We start from the raw sequence: 18715 nt of genomic DNA, 5'->3' as shown, positions 1-18715 counted from the left end.
CCTGAAGATATGTGCATTATGCACCTTCCTAGACCACCCCATGTTGATGTCAGGGAAACACCCACAGAGATCCACAAGTGTCTGCAACACCACGGAGAAGTACCCCTTCCTATTGAACTTCCTATTGAACTACTCTGTTGCAAGGCAGTCTGCTGCCAAAATTGGAACACATCCGAAAGTGCTGTAGCCACTGCTCATCATCCCAGACTGGCATGACAATATGATCCCACCACTCAATGCTTGTTTCTCAAGCCCAAAAGCAATGGTCCACCATGTTCAACTATTCTATGAATGCCAAAAGAAATCAAAAGTGGCTCCTATCCATATCACACAACAGGTCAGGCAACTGGGAGTCCTGTTCAATTAGGAACTACATGATTAACTGCGCTGCCATTCATGATGTGTTAATGACAGTTATCAGAGCATAGGAGAGTAGTGCGGGATCCATCCCTTCACACAGAGATACTGGGGTGCACAGCAAACAAGAGTCATTAAACAACACTGTGAAAGAAAGCCAGAAACCCATGCAATGCTGGGATGAAAAACAATGCATCATAGGACATTGAGTCCAGTCCCGAGATGAGCCACGATTTGCTCCACCTTCCTGCAAGAGTTAGCAGCAGAAGTTGTCGAGCTGGACTGTTGGATAGGTACCCCACAATGCGCTGCTCGCACTATCGATGATAGTGCCCAAAGTGTGGATGCGCTCTGCTGACAGAGGGAGCGTAGCATGAACATGCAATACCAATTTTTATTATAATGCTTTTTGTGTGATGACATAACTCTGTACTGTAGACAAGGTCTCAGAGCCAGCAAAAAGCAATAAAGTCGAGCAGCCGTCTGGTCTTGAGAGAGAGTTTTTGCATCTGGTGTTGTCTAAAGAGGATTGGGGCTGTTTCTCCTGCATTTGGAGAAGAAGGACTTTGTGCTTTCCTTGTAAAGAAACAAGATACCAGACCCCATCCTCACTTTCTGCGCCAAACTGGGACATCCCGGGGCCTTGAACTCTGACTATCCGCTTGGGTCAGAAAGGGGCAACAATATCGAGTGAATGTTCTCTGTCTACAAACTAAATCCTGCCATGGATAAGGAGTCTGGGATGTGAATGAAAACCGGGAGTTATCTCAGAAGGGTTTATTAGATGGCCTGTGTAAGGAGCACAGGGGCTCAGCCCTGCCGCTTTCACAGCCAACAGGAATTCTGTCTGCCTTCGGGTTCCAGGATTTGGCCCTTCAGTCAATACGGGACAGGGTCTTTATTTTTGCTGTTTTTTCCCCCCACTTGATATTATTTTAAAACAAGGAATAAATGTATAACACCCGCTAAAGAACTGAACAAAGAACAGACCAAAAAGGGATTTCTTACCCACTGCTGCTGGGGGCTTCAGTGGCCCTGATCGTCTCTGTCTTGTGGTGGTAGAGTCCCTTTAGCAAAGTCTTCTGCAGCTGTGGAGAATCGTATTTCTGAAATTCCCGACTCGAGACAAGGAAAACCTGTGGGGAGCTCATCCCTATTCTGGACAGGTTGTTGACGCAGTCGTTTCTGATTTTATCCAGGGTTGTCTCCTCGTTGAAGCTTTTTTTGTGTTTCTCATTTAACAGGTCCAAGTCCACTTTGGAGCGCACAAAGTAAGACTTCTTTCCCAGCCCGGTGAGCTCCCGGGCCAGCTCGGTGAGGCAGAATCTGCTCCTCTCTGAAGCGATGATGATGAAGACATCGTAGCGGCTGAACTTCACTTCTCTCAAATAAGCGTCGGGCCGAAAATCTGGGGTCCCAATCGAGGGCAGGTCCCAGACAAGCATTATGGGACACATAGGATGCCAATATGGTACTGGTTTTTTGGTCTTTTTCAGCACACCCGTTTCAGGAGCATCTTCATGTTTGTCTTTATCTTCCAGGCCCCGGATGGCACTGACCAAAGATGATTTGCCAGATCCCGGCTCCCCTGTGATGGCGATATTGAACTCAATGCCTGACAAATTCTTGAATGTCTGCACCACAGAAGCTGCTTCTAAGAAGTTTCCTGCTTTGATAGCAGCCTCGATCTGTTTAGTTTGTTCCACGGACATACCAGGAAGAATATTTCTACATTCTGCATATAGGTCATCCCAGGTAGGATTGAAATCAGCCATCTCCCTGGGAAAAGAAATGGTCACGGTTAGTCCTGTTTCCCACACAGGCTCCCCCAGCACATTGTAAGCTGGAGACCAGTATCTAAATATCCCAGACATATAACATATGTTAATGTGAAACACATGGAGACCTGGGAGAAAGGTCAGAATTTAGGGGGAGAATGGGCTGATATAGCAGGGATAAAGGAGAGACAAGACAGAACTGGGGGGGGGGATCAAATCAGTATCTTAGATGTCTGTATACTAATGCGAGAAGTATGGGGAATAAGCAGGAAGAACTCAAACTGCTAGTAAATAAACACAACTATGACATAGTTGGCATCACAGAGACTCGGTGGGATAATACGCATGACTGGAATGTTGGTGTGGATGGATACAGCTTGCTCAGGAAGGGTAGACAAGGGAAAAAGGGAGACGGTGTTGCCTTATATATTAAGAATGTACACACCTGGTTTGAGGATGAGATGGACATAGGAGACAGACTTGTTGAAAGTCTCTGGATCAGGATAAAAGGGGTAAAAAAACCAAGGTGATGCCATGGTAGGGGTCATCTACAGACCACCTAACCAGAAAGAAGAGGTGGATGAGGCTTTTTTTAACAACTAACAAAATCAGCCAAAGCACAGGATTTAGTGGTGATGAGGGACTTGGACTACCCAGACATCTGTTGGGAAAATAAAACAGCCGGGCACAGATTATCCAACAAGTTCTTGGAATGTATTGGAGACCATTTTTTTTATTTCAGAAGGTGGAGACAGCTACCAGGGGAGAGGCTGTTCTAGATATGATTTTGACAAAGAGGGAGGAACTGGTTGAGAATTTGAAAGTGGAAGGCAGCTTGGGTGAAAGTGATGACAACATGATATAGTTCATGATTCTAAGGAATGGTAGGAAGGAAAAGAGCACAATAAAGACAATGGATTTCAAGAAGGCAGACTTTAGAAAACTCAGGGAGTTGGAAGGTAAGATCCCATGGGAAGCAAGTTTAAGAGCAAAAACAATAGAAGAGAGTTCGCAATTTTTCAAAGAGATATTATTAAGGGCACAAGAGCAAAGTATCCCCCTGCACAGGAAAGATAGAAAGTTTGGCAAGAGACCACAGTGGCTTAACCAGGAGATCTTCAATGATCTAAAACTAAAAAAAGAGTCCTACAAAAAGTGGAAACTCGGTCAAATTACAAAGGATGAATATAAACAACTAACACAAGTATGTAGGGACAAAATTAGAAAGGCGAAGGCACAAAATGAGATCAAACTAGCCAGAGACATAAAGGGTACCAAGAAAACATTCTACAAATACATTAGAAGCAAGAGGAAGACCAAGGATAGGGTAAGCCTGTTACTCAATGGAGGGTGGGTGGGAGGGAAATAATAACAGGAAATGTGGAAATGGCAGAGGTGCTTGATGACATGGTATATCTTGACTTCCTTAAAGCTTTTGATCTTGTCTCACATGGCCTTCTTATAAACAAACTAGAGAAATGCAACCTAGATGGAGCTACTATAAGGTGGGTGCAAAACTGGTTGGAAAACTGTTCCCAGAGAGTAGTTATCAGTGGTTCACAGTCATGCTGGAAGGGCATAATGAGTGGGGTCCCGCAGGGATCAGTTCTGGGTCCAGTTCTGTTCAATATCTTCATCAATGATTTAGATCATGGCATAGAGAGCACACTTATAAAGTTTGCAGATGATACCACACTGGGAGGGGTTGCAAGTGTCTTGGAGGACAGGATTAAAATTTAAAATGATCTGGACAAATTGGAGAAATGGTTTGAAGTAAATAGGATGACATTCAATAGGGACAAATGCAAAGTACTCCACTTAGGAAGGAACAATCAGTTGCACACATACAAAATGGGAAATGACGGCCTAGGAAGGAATACTGCAGAAAGGGATCTGGGGGTCATAGTGGACCACAAGCTAAATATGAGTCAACAATATAACAGTAACAATATAAAAGGAAACATCATTCTGGGATATATTAGCAGGAGTGTTGTAAGCAAGAAATGAGAAGTAATTCTTCTGCTCTACTTCGTGCTGATTAGGCCTCAACTGGAGCATGGTGTCCAATTCTGGGTGCCACATTTCAAGAAAGATGTGGACAAATAGGAGAAAGTCCAAAGAAGAGCAACAAAAATGATTAAAGGTCTAGAAAACATGACCTATGAGGGAAGATTTAAAAACTGGGTTTGTTTAGCCTGGAGAAGAGAAGACTGAGGGGGGACATGATAACAGTTTTCAAGTACATAAAAGGTTGTTACACAGAGGAGGGAGAAAAATTGTTCTCATTAGCCTCTGAGGATAGGACAAGAAGCAAGGGGCTTAAATTGCAGCAGGGGAGGTTTAGATTGGACATTAGGAATCTCCATCATTGGGGATTTTTAAGAGCAGGTTGGATAAAAACCTGCCAGGGATGATCTAGATAATACTTAGTCCTGCCTTGAGTACAGGGAACTGGACTAGATGACATCTCGAGGTCCCTTCCAGTCCTAAAATTCTATGATTCCTCTCAGTCTTCTATTCTCCAGACTACACAATTTTAAATTTAATCTTGCATGATAAAGAGTAATAGTGTTATTATTTAAAGTGATATGCGCATTTAAGGGGCTGTGTTAAAGGTTAAAGTTATAACAAATGGTACCCATAAGATATTAGTAGTAGCATCGGGCCCGATGACCCACACTAGTGGTGGTGAGGGAGTTGATAAATCTATGTATTAATTGCCACCAAGACGCCACAGTAACTCAGAACTTGTATGGTTCAAGCTACCTTATTTCAGTCCCCTCAACTCTCCAGAACTGCACCTCTGAGCCGCCTGCCTCAGTTTCCCCCAGCTGTTTGGCAAGTCCTGACAGAGGGGAAAGACCTCTTGATCAGCTACGAGCCATCGAGGGAAGAGAGGGAACGCGCCCCCATCCCTCTATCGTTTACTTGGGACTTATTGAACTAAGTGTAAAAACCGGTTTGGGGTGGTGTTTCCTGTTGTTTCTGTGAAGGAACGCCTTCAGCTTCAGAGTAAGGAACAGCAGAGTGTTCATTATATGGTTTATTACATAGGCTAGTCAATAGTGAAGTTTTAGAATTGAATTAGTTCTATGTTACATGTTAAGATGAGTGGAGCAAGGGCAAAAGTAAAGTTTGTTGGAGTTATCCGCAGCCTGGCTTTAGAAAACTTTGCCAGAAAATACATTCAGGAACATGGAGGAGGTTTCACAGCTGAGAAATAGCAAGATAATCGCTGGGCTCTGTAACCCATGTGGTTTTGTAAGTGAAGTGTTTGATGTAAAAACAGAGCAAAAAAAAAAAAAGCTAAACTGGTAAAGGAAATGGCTGTTAAATATCTGCTCGTGGCTTGTAGTTCGCTAGGAAAGAAATTGAATAAAAAAATTACTCAAGAAAGCCCAACAAACTTTGAATGAGGGAGGAAAGGTTATTCAGGATTTAACAAATTGTCTACATGTAGTGTCAAAGAAGCAGTCAGTACTTTTCTAAAAGAAGCAGAAGTTAAAGAAAACGTTAGAACGGTGTAGGTACCAGGTACAGAAAGCAGGAGAGGAAGCATGTTGTTGGCAGAAGCAAGTGAATGCCAGCTTAAAATTGCTGGACAGCTATAAATAGGGTGACCAGATGTCCCAATTTTATAGGGACAGTCCCGATTTTTGGGTCTTTTTCTTACATAGGCTCCTATTACCCCCCACCCCCGTCCCGATTTTTCACATTTGCTGTCTGGTCCCCCTAGCTATAAATCAGACCGTGGTCGGCTGTTGGAAAGAATCAAAGAGTTGAAAAAAATAAAAGATGTGTTAAAGGAGAACAAAGAATCGGTTCCCATCCCTATCGGCATGGTGGAACTGATGGAGATAGAAAAAACTGCTCGGTCAATTACTAGTAGTAGGGCGAGCGAGTTAGTTCAGGTTGATACAGTACCTTTAGGAGCGGAGTTGGAGACTAAGTCTCAGGAGCCACAGGGAGAGTCAAAAGAGAAAGCTGGCAGTGCAGAAGTTACTAGCAGTCTGCAGATAGAAAAAGGAAGTCCCAGGGTGGCATCACAGGAGGTGGAGTTAAGTGTCATCGCAGAGGAGGCAACAAGTGATGTGAAGGATGCAATTCCTGCTCCTCCACCCAATGTTACATTGGCACCATATAGATCAGGAGACCCAGCCCCTTTGGGTGGACACGTATTGACATTTGGGCGATCATAAACATTGCCTAGGTCTCTAGAATTTCGTGGTCCCTCTACACCCCCTTGGTATATGCTGGTATCACCTGGTCTATTGGTAAAACACCCTACTACACCAGATCTTAATGGACTAAAAGATGTCCTGCATCATTGTGGAGATGCCTTGAGTGTAGAACGTATAGGTTTTATGGAAAGTTACCCTGCTCATCCAGGATTATTTCCAGAGGAAAATTCTAATAGTTCTGATAAGAAAAATGTGGATTTGGGTAGGAGAAGTCAAAACATAAAAATTATAAATTCAAACTCAGATAGAAGCCCAGATCCCAATCTGAAGAGAAAATCCTCAGATTCTAATTCTGATTGCCCTGTAGCAGTTGTTACAGATATTAAGACCCTAGATCTGGTAGCTAAGCAAGTAGGAATGACAAAGGATTCTTCGGTTGCAATGCATTCACAACAATGTACAAGAAACAGCAAAAGTGTTTGGCTTAGCAAGGAAAGACTGGGTTAAAATCTTACCACTCACAGTAAATCGAGCATTATGAAGCACTTTGCCACTTGAGTTTAGGGTAGGAGAGAGATCTTTTAAAGGCACAGTAGCCCTATTGGAACATAATCAGCATATGGGGCAAGCTGGAGTGGCCATCCTGTCTAACCTAAAACAGAGACCTAATGAGTCCCCACATCAGTTTCACCTGCGGTTAAGTGCAGCATGGCACAGTCACATGGCAGAGGAAACAGATGAGCCACCATACGTTAGTTTGTTGGTCAATAACTCTTTTCCCCATTTGCAGGAAATGGTTAACATGCATATAACTGATAGCACTTCTTTGAAGGAGGCATTAGCCTTACTGGCCAAGGCATATTCTCAACGAGGCCCTAAAATAGGTCTGCGTGAAGCCCCTGTTGCAATACTTCAGGAACCACGAGCTAATCCCACCGTGAGGATTGAGGGACCCCCAGGGTTAGGCAGCAATTAGCATTATCCATGTCAAGGATCCTAGATCCTCTTCTCTGTCATCAGGGCATACGGAAACACTTGCAACTTTTGCAAGCAATCAGCTTGTTACCACACTTTCTAAATCCATGGTAAGAAAGGTTCATACCTTTGTGTTGATGAAATTAACAGACCCAAGAAATTGCCTGTTGGAAACTGATTTCCTATACAAACAGGGATGTGTTCTTGATTTGGGTAACCAATTGTTGTGTCTGACCATAGAACAGGCAAAGGATGACCCACCAGTGATCATACCTGAGTGTGGCATGGTGTCCCCAGTGGAGGACTCTGAACACATTTATGGTAGCCTATGCAACCTTTACTCTGCCCCTTGCGTATCTGGCCCGGACACTGAAGGAGGCAGGGGAAATATGGAAAAAACAGGAGTTGTTTGGTTTTAATCATTATTTATTATTTGTAGCTCTTGTCCCCTAACAGCCCTACTCTACTTGCGCTACATTGATGTCATCTTCATCATCTGGACACATGGGAAGGAGGAATTCCACCAGGATTTCAACAATTTCCAACCTGCCATCAATCTCAGCCTGGACCAGTCCGCACACGAGATCCACTTCCTGGACACTACAGTGCAAATAAGCGATGGTCACATAAACACCACCCTATACCGGAAACCTACTGACCGCTATACTTACCTGCATGCCTCCAGCTTTCACCCAGACTACATCACACAATCCATTGTCTACAGCCAAGTTCTAAGATACAATCGCAGTTGCTCCAATCCCTCAGACAGAGACAAACCCCTACAGGATCTCTATCAAGCATTCTTAAAACTACAATACCCACCTGGTGAAGTGAAGTGAAGAAACAGATTGACAGAGCCAGACGAGTACCCAGAAGTTACCTCCTACAAGACAGGCCCAACAAAGAAAATAACAGAACGCCACTAGCCGTCACCTTCAGCCCCCAACTAAAACCTCTCCAGCGCATCATCAGAGATCTACAACCTATCCTGAAGGACGATCCATCACTCTCACAGATCTTGGGAGACAGGCCAGTCCTTGCTTACAGACAGCCCCCCAACCTGAAGCAAATACTCACCAGCAACTAGACATCACACAACAAAAACAAAAACACTAACCCAGGAACCTATCCCTGCAACAAACCCCATTGTCAATTCTGTCCACATATCTATTCAAGGGACACCATCATAGGACCTAACCACATCAGCCATACCATCAGGGGCTCATTCACCTGCACATCTACCAATGTGATATATGCCATCAGGTGCCAGCAATGCCCCTCTGCCATGTACATTGGCCAAACTGGACAGTTTCTACACAAAAGAATAAATGGACACAAATCAGACGTCAAGATTTATAACATACAAAAACCAGTCGGAGAACATTTCAACCTCCCTGGTCACTCAATTATAGATCTAAAAGTCGCAATTCTTCAACAAAAAAACTTCAAAAACAGACTTCAACAAGAAACTGCAGAACTGGAATTAATTTGCAAACTGGACACCATTAAATTAGGCTTGAATAAAGACTGGGAGTGGATGGGTCATTACACAAACTAAAAACTATTTCCCCATGCTAATTTCCCTCCTACTGTTACTCACACCTTCTTGTCAACTGTTTGAAATAGGCCATCCTGATTATATTTTCCACTCCATGCTTCTGATGAAGTGGATTTTAGCCCATGAAAGCTTATGCCCAAATAAATTTGTTAGTCTCTAAGGTGCCAGAAATACTCCTCGCTCTTTTTGAAAACTGGAGTAATAGAAATCGGATGGAATTTAATAGTGTAAAGTACAAGATCATGCACTTAGGGATTAGTCAGAATTTTTGCTATAAACTGGGGGTGTATCAGTTGGAAGCAAAAGAGGAAGAGAAAGAGTTGGGTGTGTTGGTCGATCACAGGTTGACTATGAGCCGCCAAGGTGTTGCAGCTATGAAAAAGGCTAATGCAATCTTAGGAAGCATCAGGCAAGGGATTTTCAGTCGAGATAGCAAAGATACCATTATACAAGGCACTGGTGAGATCTCATCTGGAACACTGTGTGCAGACCTGGTCTCCCGTGTTCAAGAAAGATGAATTCAAACAGGAACAGGTGCAGAGAAGGGCTACGAGGATGATCAGAAAAATGGAAACCCTGCCTTATGAGAGGAGACTTAAGGAGCTTGCCTTCTTTAGCCTAACCAAACAAAGGCTGCGGGGAGATATGATCAGTCTCTATAAATACACCAGAGGGATAAATACCAGGGAGGGGAAGTTTAAGTTCCATGCCAGTGGTGCACAAGAACAAATGGATATAAACTGGCCATCAATAAATGTTGGCTTGAAGTTAGATGAAAGTTTCTAACCATCAGAGGAATGAAGTTCTGGAGCAGCCTTCCAAGGGCAGCAGTGGGGGCGAAAAAACTAACTAGCTTCAAGACTGAGCTTGATAAGTTTATGAAAGGGATGCTACGCTGAGACAATGGCATGTGGCCCGTCTGCCACTGCTAGTGCAAGTATCTCCAGCCATTAGTGGAAGAGCTGGGATAGGACTGGTCTTTGGGCTTGCAGTTCATTGTCCCTTCCCCTTGGTGCCAGGGCACTGTTTCTCATTTGGCTGCGCAGTCTGGGTCTGGTTCCCGTGAGGACTCTGTCAAACCCAATTGTTAGTCTCCCCCCGTCAGTTAGCAGCTGTTGTGGGAAGTCATGGCTGAGGAGGAAGAAAGCCGATATCTCAGGCAGGTGGGGCCAGTGTCAAGCAGGGCTTTGAAAGTGAGGGCAAGGGGCCTAAACTCTGTGTTCAATGGGGAGCCAGAGCAAACAGCAAAGAAGCCGTGGGGCTGGGCAGACGCTGCTGCACTGTGAACCAAGCGGTGCATTCTCAGAGCTTGGCCTCCATTTCCTGAAGACAGAGAACTGCAGCAGTCTTATCAGGGCATTTACCACCTAACTCTGTGGCCAGCTCAGCAGCTGATAAGATCAGGTGTGATCTGCTCACGGGCAGCAGATAGATGGGAGGGTGTTCTGCTGGGGGAGGGCGCAGGAGCAGGGCAGAATCAGACTGGCCTGCACAGATGCAGACGGTTCAGCTAAATGGGATTCCCAGCGGTGATGTGGGTATTTTGGTGCAGGTCTGTGTGGAAGGTCTGACTGTGGAATAAACCTGGCTTAGGATGGAGTCAGCTATGGCTGCTAACAAACCCAATTTAGCTAATTCTGTTCTAGCCACGTTGCTTCCAAGATAGGAGTGTCCACACAGCCTGGCACAGGAATACCCGCTCCAGTTAAACCAGCACTGGAGGCGCCCAAGGCCATGGGCCCATCTAACTGTCTAGGGCCAAGGGATGGGCTTGCTCTGGCAGAGTTCTCCAAAGAATTCCCCTCTCACTGCCAGAGTCATCGCCGCCTCATGTGGGGTGGCTGCTGCCGCTCCTCTCACCCCAGTGCTGATGTTGGCCAGGCAGCGAGAGGCCTAAGAGACAGGGCAGGTAACATTGGCCACGAAGCCAGAGCAAAGCTAGGTGTGGTCTGTGCCCTGCTGGCCCCTCAGCCTGGGCATCTTGGCAGCGCAGGTCTCCTGCAGATGCTGAATGGGGAGGGCAGTGGATGAGCCCCAGGAGATGGGAGTCCTGGAGGTTGAGGAGTAGTTGCCCAGAATGGCCCTGGGCTTCGGTCAGAGATGAAAGGCTGGAGACCTGCAGCAGGAGCAGAGTGGCTGCACCCCTGGCCTGTGGGCGAGAGCCGGTCACTCAGAGCCCGAGGGCTGGAGCCTGGTAGGGAGAGGGCAGGAGCTGCTCTCAAAGTGGGGGAACTCTCAGTTTGCACAGGCGGAATAAGCAGACCTGCTGTCAGGTGCAACGCTGGGTTTATGCCTTAGTCACCAGGATTCACAGAGCCTCCTCCTGCAGTACAAACACCTCATCCCCAGCCCCACCCCAGAACCTGCACCCCTAGCCAGAGCCCTCATACCCGCATTGCCCCCCAACCCCCTGCCCCAGCCCAGTGAGTGTGAGTGAGGGTGGGGGAGAGCCACCGTGAGAAGGGGAATGTAGTGAGTGGGGGATGGGGCCTCGGGGGGATGGGTGGGGCAAGGGGCGGGGCCTCAAGGAAGGGGCGGGTCTAGGGTGTTTGGTTTTGTGAGATTAGAAAGTTGGCAACACTCACACACACACACACACACACTGCAGGGCTCAGCCCCTCCAGCAGGGGGCCGGAGGGACAGAGACACACACACACACAGAGCAGGGCACATCCCACACAGCAGGGACACACACACACACTTAAGGGCTTTGTCTGCAGTAGAAGGAAAGGTGTGGTGTTGTTAACGTGTGTGAGGTTACCGGTGTTAACATCCTAACACAGGCCAGGCCAGTTAGCAAGGGACCCCTTTTCCCCTAGTCCAGACAAAGCTTTGGCACATTTCAAAGTCGCGAGGCTGCTCTCACCTTCCATTTTCTCACTGATCTGAAAGCTCGTCACAGGATGCACCCCCTGGATGACTGTCTGCCCCGTTCTTTGGAGCCCTGGTTCAGCAAAGCATTTCAAGGCCTGCAGAACGTTAAACCCCTGAGCAGCAAACTCACCGAAGTCTCGTGTTTAAAGTGATGCTTAAGCATTTTGTTAGGGTATTGGGGAGTAGCAGTGTTAACCCACAAGACTCTCTGCCACTTGGCATTGACAGTGTTAACCAGAGGGACTCCCTGCCACTGGGAATTAGCAGGGTTAACCCATGGGACTCCCTGCCATTTGATGGGAGCTGGTTGCAGATAGCATGAGACTACTTCCCAGGGTAGGAATTCAAACCTGCACCTCCCAAAACTCTGTTCCCAGCTCTGTACCAAAACCTCCCTCGCAGACTTTGGCCGACAGTTTCCAAAGCGGCCTGTAATTCACGTCCACCTGCTCTAGGAGCATGGCCAGTGGGAGAAGAGGCAGCAGTTGGTTGTGATGGATATATGTAGTTTGGAAGGATACGATTTTCATCAGTAAATGTTGCTAAACATCAATTGCACCAGACACACCCAAACCAAGGAACAGATATTTGCATTGATAATAACAAAATTTTGTGATAGGCCTCGTAAGACAAATGCTTGTTGAGAACTTATTAGAGTTTGATTTTAGGCTCTTCACTTTGCAGATTTTGACAGGTGATGTTGACAATTTGTGCTTCAACTTTTTGAATCTCAACATTTACAGTTATGCAGATAAAAATACACAGGATCTTTTCAGGGGACAAGGTAATATGACATATTTATTATGAGAACACAATTTGATTTATAACCAATACCTACATACAGAGAGAGAGAGAGCGCAAGGCTCCTTCCTTCCAACAGGGGGCAGCAGGGACACACACACACACACAGACACACAGACACACACACACACACACACACCCCAAATGTTCTGCAGCTGCTGTATAGTTACCAGTCCTGGACATAGCTTGAGTCTGTAGCTTTGGTTCGCAGCTCGGGGCAGCTAACTGGCCAGGAACGTCAGGCACGAGGAAGAGCCGGTCTCTGTCCGGCGCACACAGATGCCCTTTGGGTAACGTTCTGCTGACAACATCAAAGTCTCCCATCTCCCCCATCCTTTTTATAGGCTTTAGTTTGAACAAGAGTCTCTGGGTCTGTCTGTGTCACGCTGCCTCTGGGTTCGGTGATTGATCCCCCATCCATTGCAGATGTGACTTTCAGCCTCGGCCCTGGCTTTGATCTTGTTTCAATTGTACCTTTGTTCTTTTCTTTTGGGGTGGGCTCTTCTCACTTTGTCAGGGCTGTTGTCTGCCTTTCACTTTCAGGACAGGCTGGGGCCCGGGAGGTTGATTCTATTATCCACGCAGACCTCATTCACACATCTGAACTAAGTTAATAAGGTTACAGCAGGGTTTTGCAAAATGGAGTGAGCATTTCCAAATGGAGTTTTGGTTACAATATGGAGTCTTATCAAAACAAGTGTAATGAACAATTTACGATGTTGGGAGGCAAACAGTAAACAGGGACCCAAACAGCAAGGATCAGTGATCCAAGTAGCAATTGAACTGAAACGGCAAGAGTAGCCGAATGAACAGCTACAGCTCTAACCAGCGGACAGTAATTGAACCAAACTGCGAACTTTTTCAATGAGCGCGAACTGCGGGGACTTAACGAGCAGCTTTCTTGCCATTTAGCCAGTTATTGCGATAACCAGTTTTATGAATGAACTCTGTTTCATTCATAAAACTTTACTCATGAAATTCTGCTTGTTCATTTGATACAAAATAAAGTCTTAACATTAATAAATATTAATAAAGTCTTAATAATAATAGTAATAAAAAAAACAATTTCATTCTTCATCTCTGCATTACTGTTACTAAATCACTATTGCTCCCCATCATTTCCCACAACTGTGAAAATTTAAATCTATAAAAATAGAAAAATGCTTAAAAATAAACATTGATATTGTCCACTGAAATTTTAAAAAAGCTAAAAATAAAATTCAGTAAAGCCTAGATATAAAAAGATGCTTTATCGAGAATTTATAGCCCCCAGCCTGTGCTGCCTGATTTCACCACTAGGGGTCACTCTAAGACGAAGCAGCTTCTTGTCGGACCCTCCCACTAGAATTAATTTTTTTCCCATTGAAATAAATAAAAAATTTCCAAAAAATGTGGTTTCCGGTTTGTTTTATTCAGTGCAACAAAATAAAAGGGAAGTAAATCTGGCCGGGAGCCCAGAGTCCCGAGAGGGGAGAGCGGCTGCAGAGAGGGGCAGACGCAAGTGGCAGGGGTGTCACTGAGGGCCCGTGGCCATTGCATTGGGTGGGAAATTAGGAGAGAAGCTGCAGCAGGAGGACCCAGCTATGGCTGGGAAGAGGAGCCCGGCTGGTCCTGGAGCGGTGCTGGCTGTGTCGGAGGCTGCTGTGCCTTTGGCGCTGGTTAGACCTGTACTGACCTCTCCAAAGATCTCTGAATCCACGTCTAACCAGTACCAGATGGTCACAGTAGTGCAGCCTTTCACGACAATCAATAGGGGGAGTCCATCTGTGTGGGTGGGAAAAGCAGGTGATCGGTGTCCAGGGCCGGCTTTAGGAAGTGCGGGGCCCGATTCGAACAGTTTTGACGGGGCCCCAGCAGGGATGACTAAAAAAAAAAACCACGTAAACAAACACATGGGGCTTGTACTCACCGGGCAGCACTCCTAGTCTTCAGCAGTGAGTCCTTCACTCGCTCCGGGTCTTCGGTGGCACTGAAGGACCTGCCGCTGAAGTGCTGCCGAAGACCCGGAGCGAGTGAAGGACCCGCCGCCGAAGTGCCGCTGAAGATCCGGAGCGCTGCCAGGTGAGTAAAAATTAAAAAGGAGCCTCTAGCCAGGGAAGGGATTCTTGGCCACTTGCCCCCACACCAGCGGCTCTGCCACTGGGCGCGGGGCCCTCTTAGGCGCGGGGCCCGATTCGGGGGAATTGGTGGAATTGGCCTAAAGCCGGCCCTGTCGGTGTCAGGGGAGCAGTGCCACTCCTTGAGTGGGACTAGGACTCATCGGCCTCCCCCTCCTTCGCTCTGCGCCTCAAGGCATTGCTGAGTTTCCCCACAGCCTCCATCTGCTCTGCTCCCCCCCCACCTGTCCTATTGGCTGACTTAGGCAGCTCCTGTTTGTTGTATTGGCTTTTGTGGATCCCATCCTCAGGCACCTCGGTCTCCTCATGCACCATACGGGAACCGGGCGCCTGACCCGTGGTCTGTGAAGACCACTGGGAGTTCAGTATCGCAATGCTGAGCCTTCGAGAAGCTAGCTACATGGTTTGGTATAGAACCCAGGTGTCCTGGCTCCCAGTCAACCCCTGTTGAGACAAATCCACCCCACTGCCTGATAGGACCCAGGCATCCTGGCTCCCCAGCCTGTTTGCTGACCCATGTTGGTTAGAGTCCATCTCACCAACCCAAGGTGAATTCGATTAGAACAAAGCCACAAGTGTCTTCCCCAGCACTGCAGGTCTGTAGGTCGCCCGTGCAGCTGGTTCCTGGTCCATCGCAAACCTCACACAGGCCCCTAGAGAAGGAGAGAGAACATGAGCCATCTGGATTTGTCCCTCCCTCACCTTCCCTTGGGTTTGATCCACACCAGATGGGGATCTGGTCCCACTGACTCCAGTGCAGCTACAGTGACAGACCGCAAGCTGGGGAGCAGACAGAAATCCAGTTCCTAAAATCTTGTGCTCTCCTTACTCAGATTCAAATCTGGTTCCTTCCAGACAAACTCGCAGTGGAAGATCCTCTTTCCAAAATCTCCTTGTTCATTGGCCAGCTGGGGAATGTAACCAGTCAGGGCACGTTTTCAGGGATTCCAACTCCAACCATTACCTCCCAGTTCCAGGATTGGTTCACTCATCGCCACGGGAACTTGGGACTTCCAGGCATCTTCTCATTGGCTGTTTCCAGTCAGACCTGGCCCCTGTTATTCTGCTGCTGCTTTGTAGTTACTTTAATAAACCATTTCAAGCAACAGGCTGTGCTGGGCTTTTGTTACATGGGAGAAGTTAGGAAATCAGCCCCTGTAGGAACAGACCCCACTCACCCATAGCCAGGAGAGCAGCGAGGATGCAGATGACAAGAGAAGCCTCCATGGTGATGGGGAAGCAGTAGATTGGCACTGGGGTCCATGATGCAGCCAAATCTCCAGCCAGGGGATTAATCACGGATGGACTGAAATGAGATCAGACGAGGGATTGGAATGTATTGGAGACAATTTGTTATTTCAGAAGGTGGAGAAAGCTACTAGGGAAGAGGGGCTGAGTCGCCTCCAGGATGCAGGGCTGACTGTAAAAGTTGGGACATGCAAGGTGGGGATGGCAGAGATGCCATACGTGGGCCACAAGGTGGGGAGCAGCTGCCTAAAGCCAGAGCCATGACAAATAGGGAGGAATGCGTTGAGAATTTGAAAGTGGAAGGCAGATGGGTGAAAGTGATCATGAAATGGTCAAGTTAATGATTCTAAGGAATGGTAGGAGGGAGAACAGCACAATAAAGACAATGGATTTCAAGAAGGCAGACTGTAGCAAACTCAGGGAGCTGGTAGGTAAAATCACATGGGAAGCAAGTCTAAGGGGAAAAACAACTGAAGACAGTTGGTAGTTTTTCAGAGAGACATTATTAATGAAGCGATGGGCTTAAATGACAGCAAAGGAGGTTTAGGTTGGACATTAGGGAAAACTTCCTAACTGTCAGGTTGATTAAGCACTGGAATAAATTGTCTAGGGAGGTTGTGGAATCTCCATAATTGGAGATTTTTAAGAGCAGGTTGGACAAACACCTGTCAGGGATGGTCTAGATAATACTTAGTCCTGCCATGAGTGCCGGGGACTGGACTAGAGACCTCTTGAGATCCATTCCAGTCCTAGGATTCTATGATTCTATGCATGAGCTGGTTGACATGGTGGGTGGAATCTCAGAGCCATTTGCCAGAGTTCTGGGGTAGCCAAATTTCTAACCCCTTCATGGCTGGTACGTTCACAGCACCCACCCAGAGCAGTCAGAGACAAACCTCAGATGCTTCTGCTGGAAGGTTGCAGTGTGAGGTGACTCTGTTTCTGGGAATCTGGAATGATCACACACAAGAACCACAAAGAAGAGGGAGATAAAGCAGGCTGCTCTCTAAACAGAGGGAGACAAAGCAGGCTGCTCCTTATGGCAGCGAGAGACAACTCACCCGCCTGGTTCTAGTCTGGTTCTTTGCAGGCTGTCTCTGGTCCCACACTTCCCTGCAGAGCCCCCAGACTGCCAGCAGGACCAGAAAACCCCACCCCTTAAAGTGATAGCTTGCCACTGCAAACAGTCCTCAATACACAATGTCCAGCTCCCTGCAAAGCAGCTCTCAGCCATACACTACTTTTAACAGCGGAGGGATCCCAGGGCCCAGGCAAGAGCAAACCCCTATCCCTCCTTCAGAGTCAAATTCCTTCAGTGCCCCCCTCCTGAGAGATCAGGGCCTGCGGCCCCAGCACCATCTCCCCAGGTTCCCCAGGGGGAGGAGGAATTGTACTGACCCCTTCCCCACTGAGGTGGGGTTTCCTCCCCACACCACACAGCCGTGGTACTCCCCCCCAATCCCTCGGTATCATTCATGTTGCCACAGACCATCAAGCTGTCATAGACGGAGGGGGGGAAGAAATTCCCCCTCCCTCTTGGTGGCAGCAACATCTGTCATCTCCCCTCCCGCCCAACCCTGTGCACTGCGCTTTGGAGCTCCCCCCCTTGGGGGGGTCACGGCATTGCCAGGGATCTGCAGCTGCCTCCATTTCCCCACATTTAGCTGGGGGCTCAGCCACCCTCAGTCTCTGTTCTGCCCCATGCTCCCTGGTAAGGGGGGGGGCAGTGCTAATACCTTGGTCCCAGAAGACACAATCCAAGAGTTTACACAAGAGTCAGAGAGTCTCCTCTCCGGTGCGGCAGCGGGCGGCTCTCTCACCCCACCATCCCTCAGTCTCAGGCAGCTGTTTGTACTCCGTGGGAAGAGAGCTGGAGATTAATAGTGTTTCCCCTCTGATACAACCCTGCCACACCCATCAGTTATCTCATTTGCACATTGGCTCTCGCCTTTATCACCATTCATAGGGTGGAGGAGTGGGGGTGGGCGCCAGGACTCCTGGGTTCTGCCCCAGGCTCTAGAAGAGTAAAGTGTTCCTGGGGAGAAGTCAGTGGCTAATTCTGCAAAGCAGAGAAGATGTGCCAGTCTCTCGCTGTTTCCTGTCTCTCTCCCCTTTTACAGAAGGGCTCACGTGTAATGTAGAAACATAAAAAGTTTTTCATGATTCTTCTGGTAGAGTCTGTAAGTTCCTATTCCCCTCGCTGGCCCTGCCCACCCTTTGGACGTCTGTGGACACTGCCAAATCCTCCTGCCTTCCTGATGGGAAATCAAATGAGGGAAACCATCTCCCCTTGGAAGGCTTGGGGTGGCAAAGTGGGGGAGGGAGTCAGGATGCCTGGGTTCTACAGAGTGGACAATGGGGCACAGGAGATTAGGGTTGGGTGGGCCTTGGAAATCTGGGTTCCATAAGGACATGGGGACTAGTTAATGAGGCAGGAAGGGGGCCTGCAGGTCAGGACTCCTGGGTTCCATAGAGAAGTGAGTGGGGTCTAGTAGTTAAAACTGTCAGGACTCCTGGGTTTTCTCCCAGTTCTGGGAGGGCAGTGAGGTCATAGAATCATAGGACTGGAAGGGACCTCGACAGGTCATCTAGTCGAGTCCCCTGCACTCAAGGCAGGACTAAGTATTATCTAGACCATCCCTGACAGGCGTTTGTCCAACCTGCTCTTAAAAATCCCTAATGATGGAGATTCCACAACCTCCCTAGGCAATTTATTCCAGTGATTAACCACCCTGACAGTTAGGAAGTTTTTCCTAATGTCCAACCTAAACCGCTTTTGCTGCAATTTAAGCCCATTGCTTCTTGTCCTGTCCTCAGAGGTTACTT

The 18715-nt window shown here is 47.4% G+C and overlaps 2 protein-coding genes and 1 long non-coding RNA gene across 5 annotated transcripts in view; all 3 read right to left on the bottom strand.

Moving 5' to 3' along the window:
- LOC101947742 (interferon-gamma-inducible GTPase 10-like) overlaps positions 1-6147 on the bottom strand; it is a 54017-nt gene extending 47870 nt beyond the window's left edge. The window contains exons 1-2 of one of the 2 annotated variants that reach the window (XM_065573949.1): positions 6060-6147; positions 1366-2136 (exon numbers count right to left, since the gene is read on the bottom strand). In XM_065573949.1, the coding sequence (XP_065430021.1) occupies positions 1366-2132 (767 nt within the window). In that variant the 5' untranslated portion in view covers positions 2133-2136; positions 6060-6147. The remainder of the gene's footprint in view (positions 1-1365; positions 2137-6059) is intronic. The other variant, XM_065573948.1, reaches the window with a different exon arrangement.
- LOC101947108 (interferon-inducible GTPase 5-like) overlaps positions 1-18715 on the bottom strand; it is a 370729-nt gene that overhangs the window by 193212 nt on the left and 158802 nt on the right. The window lies entirely within an intron of this gene.
- Positions 14541-17740, bottom strand: LOC122173130 (uncharacterized). Its single transcript, XR_006173642.2, has 4 exons — positions 17626-17740; positions 16786-16839; positions 15820-15947; positions 14541-15294 (listed from the first exon to the last, which is right to left on the bottom strand). It is a non-coding gene; the product is annotated as an uncharacterized LOC122173130 (long non-coding RNA).

Source organism: Chrysemys picta, chromosome 20 (genome assembly GCF_011386835.1).
Source record: "Chrysemys picta bellii isolate R12L10 chromosome 20, ASM1138683v2, whole genome shotgun sequence".
Lineage (NCBI taxonomy): Eukaryota > Metazoa > Chordata > Testudines > Emydidae > Chrysemys > Chrysemys picta.
Note: the sequence above shows the minus strand (reverse complement) of the source record. Positions and strands in the feature narration are given on the sequence as shown.